This window comes from Protomyctophum parallelum (assembly GCF_964188405.1).
Source record: "Protomyctophum parallelum genome assembly, chromosome: 7".
Classification (NCBI taxonomy): domain Eukaryota; kingdom Metazoa; phylum Chordata; class Actinopteri; order Myctophiformes; family Myctophidae; genus Protomyctophum; species Protomyctophum parallelum.
In genome coordinates this window covers 31440784-31442818 of record NC_139705.1, presented here as the reverse complement: position 1 = coordinate 31442818, position 2035 = coordinate 31440784, and the positions used below count along the sequence as shown (strand labels likewise).

The 2035-nt window shown below is 44.5% G+C and overlaps 1 protein-coding gene across 1 annotated transcript in view; it reads right to left on the bottom strand.

Annotated features, from left to right (window-relative positions):
- Positions 1-696: 696 nt before the first annotated feature.
- The window catches only part of nphp4 (nephronophthisis 4), a 332049-nt gene continuing 330710 nt past the window's right edge, over positions 697-2035 (bottom strand). The window contains 1 exon segment of the mRNA XM_083769763.1: positions 697-1125. Within this exon segment, the coding sequence (XP_083625889.1) occupies positions 985-1125 (141 nt within the window). The 3' untranslated portion in view covers positions 697-984.

Here is a 2035-nt window from a genome sequence, read left to right as displayed (position 1 = left end):
TTTACCTCTCTATGGAGGAGAAGAATGGGACGTTTACCTCTCTATGGAGGAGAAGAATGGGACGTTTACCTCTCTATGGAGGAGAAGAATGGGACGTTTACCTCTCTATGGAGGAGAAGAATGGGACGTTTACCTCTCTATGGAGGAGAAGAATGGGACGTTTACCTCTCTATGGAGGAGAAGAATGGGACGTTTACCTCTCTATGGAGGAGAAGAATGGGACGTTTACCTCTCTATGGAGGAGAAGAATGGAGCATTTACTTCTGGAAACTCACTGTTGAGCACCAGTGGTGGAAAGTAACTACCGTAAACTACCATTTACTTAAGTACAATTTTGAGGTATTTGTACTTTACTTGAGTATTTCCAATTCCTTCTACTCCACTACATCTCAGAGGCAAATATTGTACTTACTTACTGTAAGTAAAGAATGTGAGTGCTTTTTCCACCACTGTTGAGCTCTTAAGATGTTTCGAAAAGCATTCTCCAAATGGCACACAACCAAACGTCATATAAAGCATCGGTTCTCAAAGTGGGGTCCGGAGACCCCTAGGGGTACTTCAGGGAGTTCCAGAGGGTCCCTAGCTAAATTAGAGATATAGTTAGGAACCTAATGGACCCTTATGGGTCTGTAACTCGGGGGTACACTCTCAGAGTTAAATTAACAGTGATTTTACAATATACGTTCGGGTCCCAGAGATAGAAATGCCATTAAATGTGGCATGCATAGCCTAATGCATATCAAATTGGCGGTCCTTGAAATTAAAATGATTGAAAATCACAACTAGAAAAAATCCTCTCTTATCGGGGTTCTTTTCCAATGGGGGTCCGTGGACTAATAAATGTCGATTTGGGGGTCCTTGACATGGAAGAGTTTGAGAACCACTGGTAGAAACAGCTGGAGATCTGTATCAAACATTAGTCCCGGTGATATAGTCCCATGGAGGTCACGTACAGGTGGGCTACGTGTGTGGTGGAGGAGGAGGTCACGAGTAGATGACCTTCACGCAGAAAGTCTCCTCCGTCTTCTCGTCGAGGTCGTTGACGTACACCATGATCTCGGCCGAGCCGGCGTTGTGGCAAGGTGCGAAGCGCATTCCTATGGTGTAGCTCTCACCTCCCCCGAGCTATAGACAACAACACACAGGGAACAGTTATCAGTCCTATGGTGTAGCTCTCACCTCCTCCGAGCTATAGACAACAACACACAGGGAACAGTCATCAGTCTTAGGCCTGACTCACACCTTTACAACAGACTGATGTATATCAGTCTATATATAGCTGATGCATGAGACTTATTTACTGATGCAAGCTCGCAATTTATTTCCAATGGGAGTCACATGGTTTGACACAACATTTTTGTTGTATGAGGGGGTGGGGAGGAAGTCGAAACACAGCCGAAAGCCGTACAACACAAATGTTGTGTCAAACCATGTGACTTCCATTGGAAATGCATTGGGGCAAGATGTAAACAAACCCAGATGCAAAGGTGTGAGTCAGGCCTTATGGCAGGGTTCCCCAATTCATTTTCCTCAAGGGCCATATTTTTACTAGGGTACCAGGCTGGGGGCTGAGTCGGCACGCGCGAGGTCGAGGTCTTGCCCTGAAAATTTATTTTCAGGGCAAGACCCCATTTGAAAAGGACCCCCAGTTTGACATGCAGAGGCTACTGACCCCCATTTAATGCCATTTATATCTGGGACCCCCCAAAAAAAATATATATACTTTTTCTTTTCTTTTTTCTTCCAGGGGCCACAAGGGGGCGCTCCGCGGGCCATCGCTAATTGGGGAACCCTGCCTTATGGTGTAGCTCTCACCTCCCCCGAGCTTTAGACAACAACACACAGGGAACAGTCATATTATAGATTGGCATGGGAATTCATCAAATGTTTCACTGTCATTGGGTTTGTTTGAGAATTACAAGTAAAAGTCTCAAAATGTACTTGAGGAAAAGTACAAAAGTATTGGCATCAAAATGTACTTACTGTAAAGTAGAAAGTGCTAATTATGCAGAATGTACAGTTTTCAAATGTATGA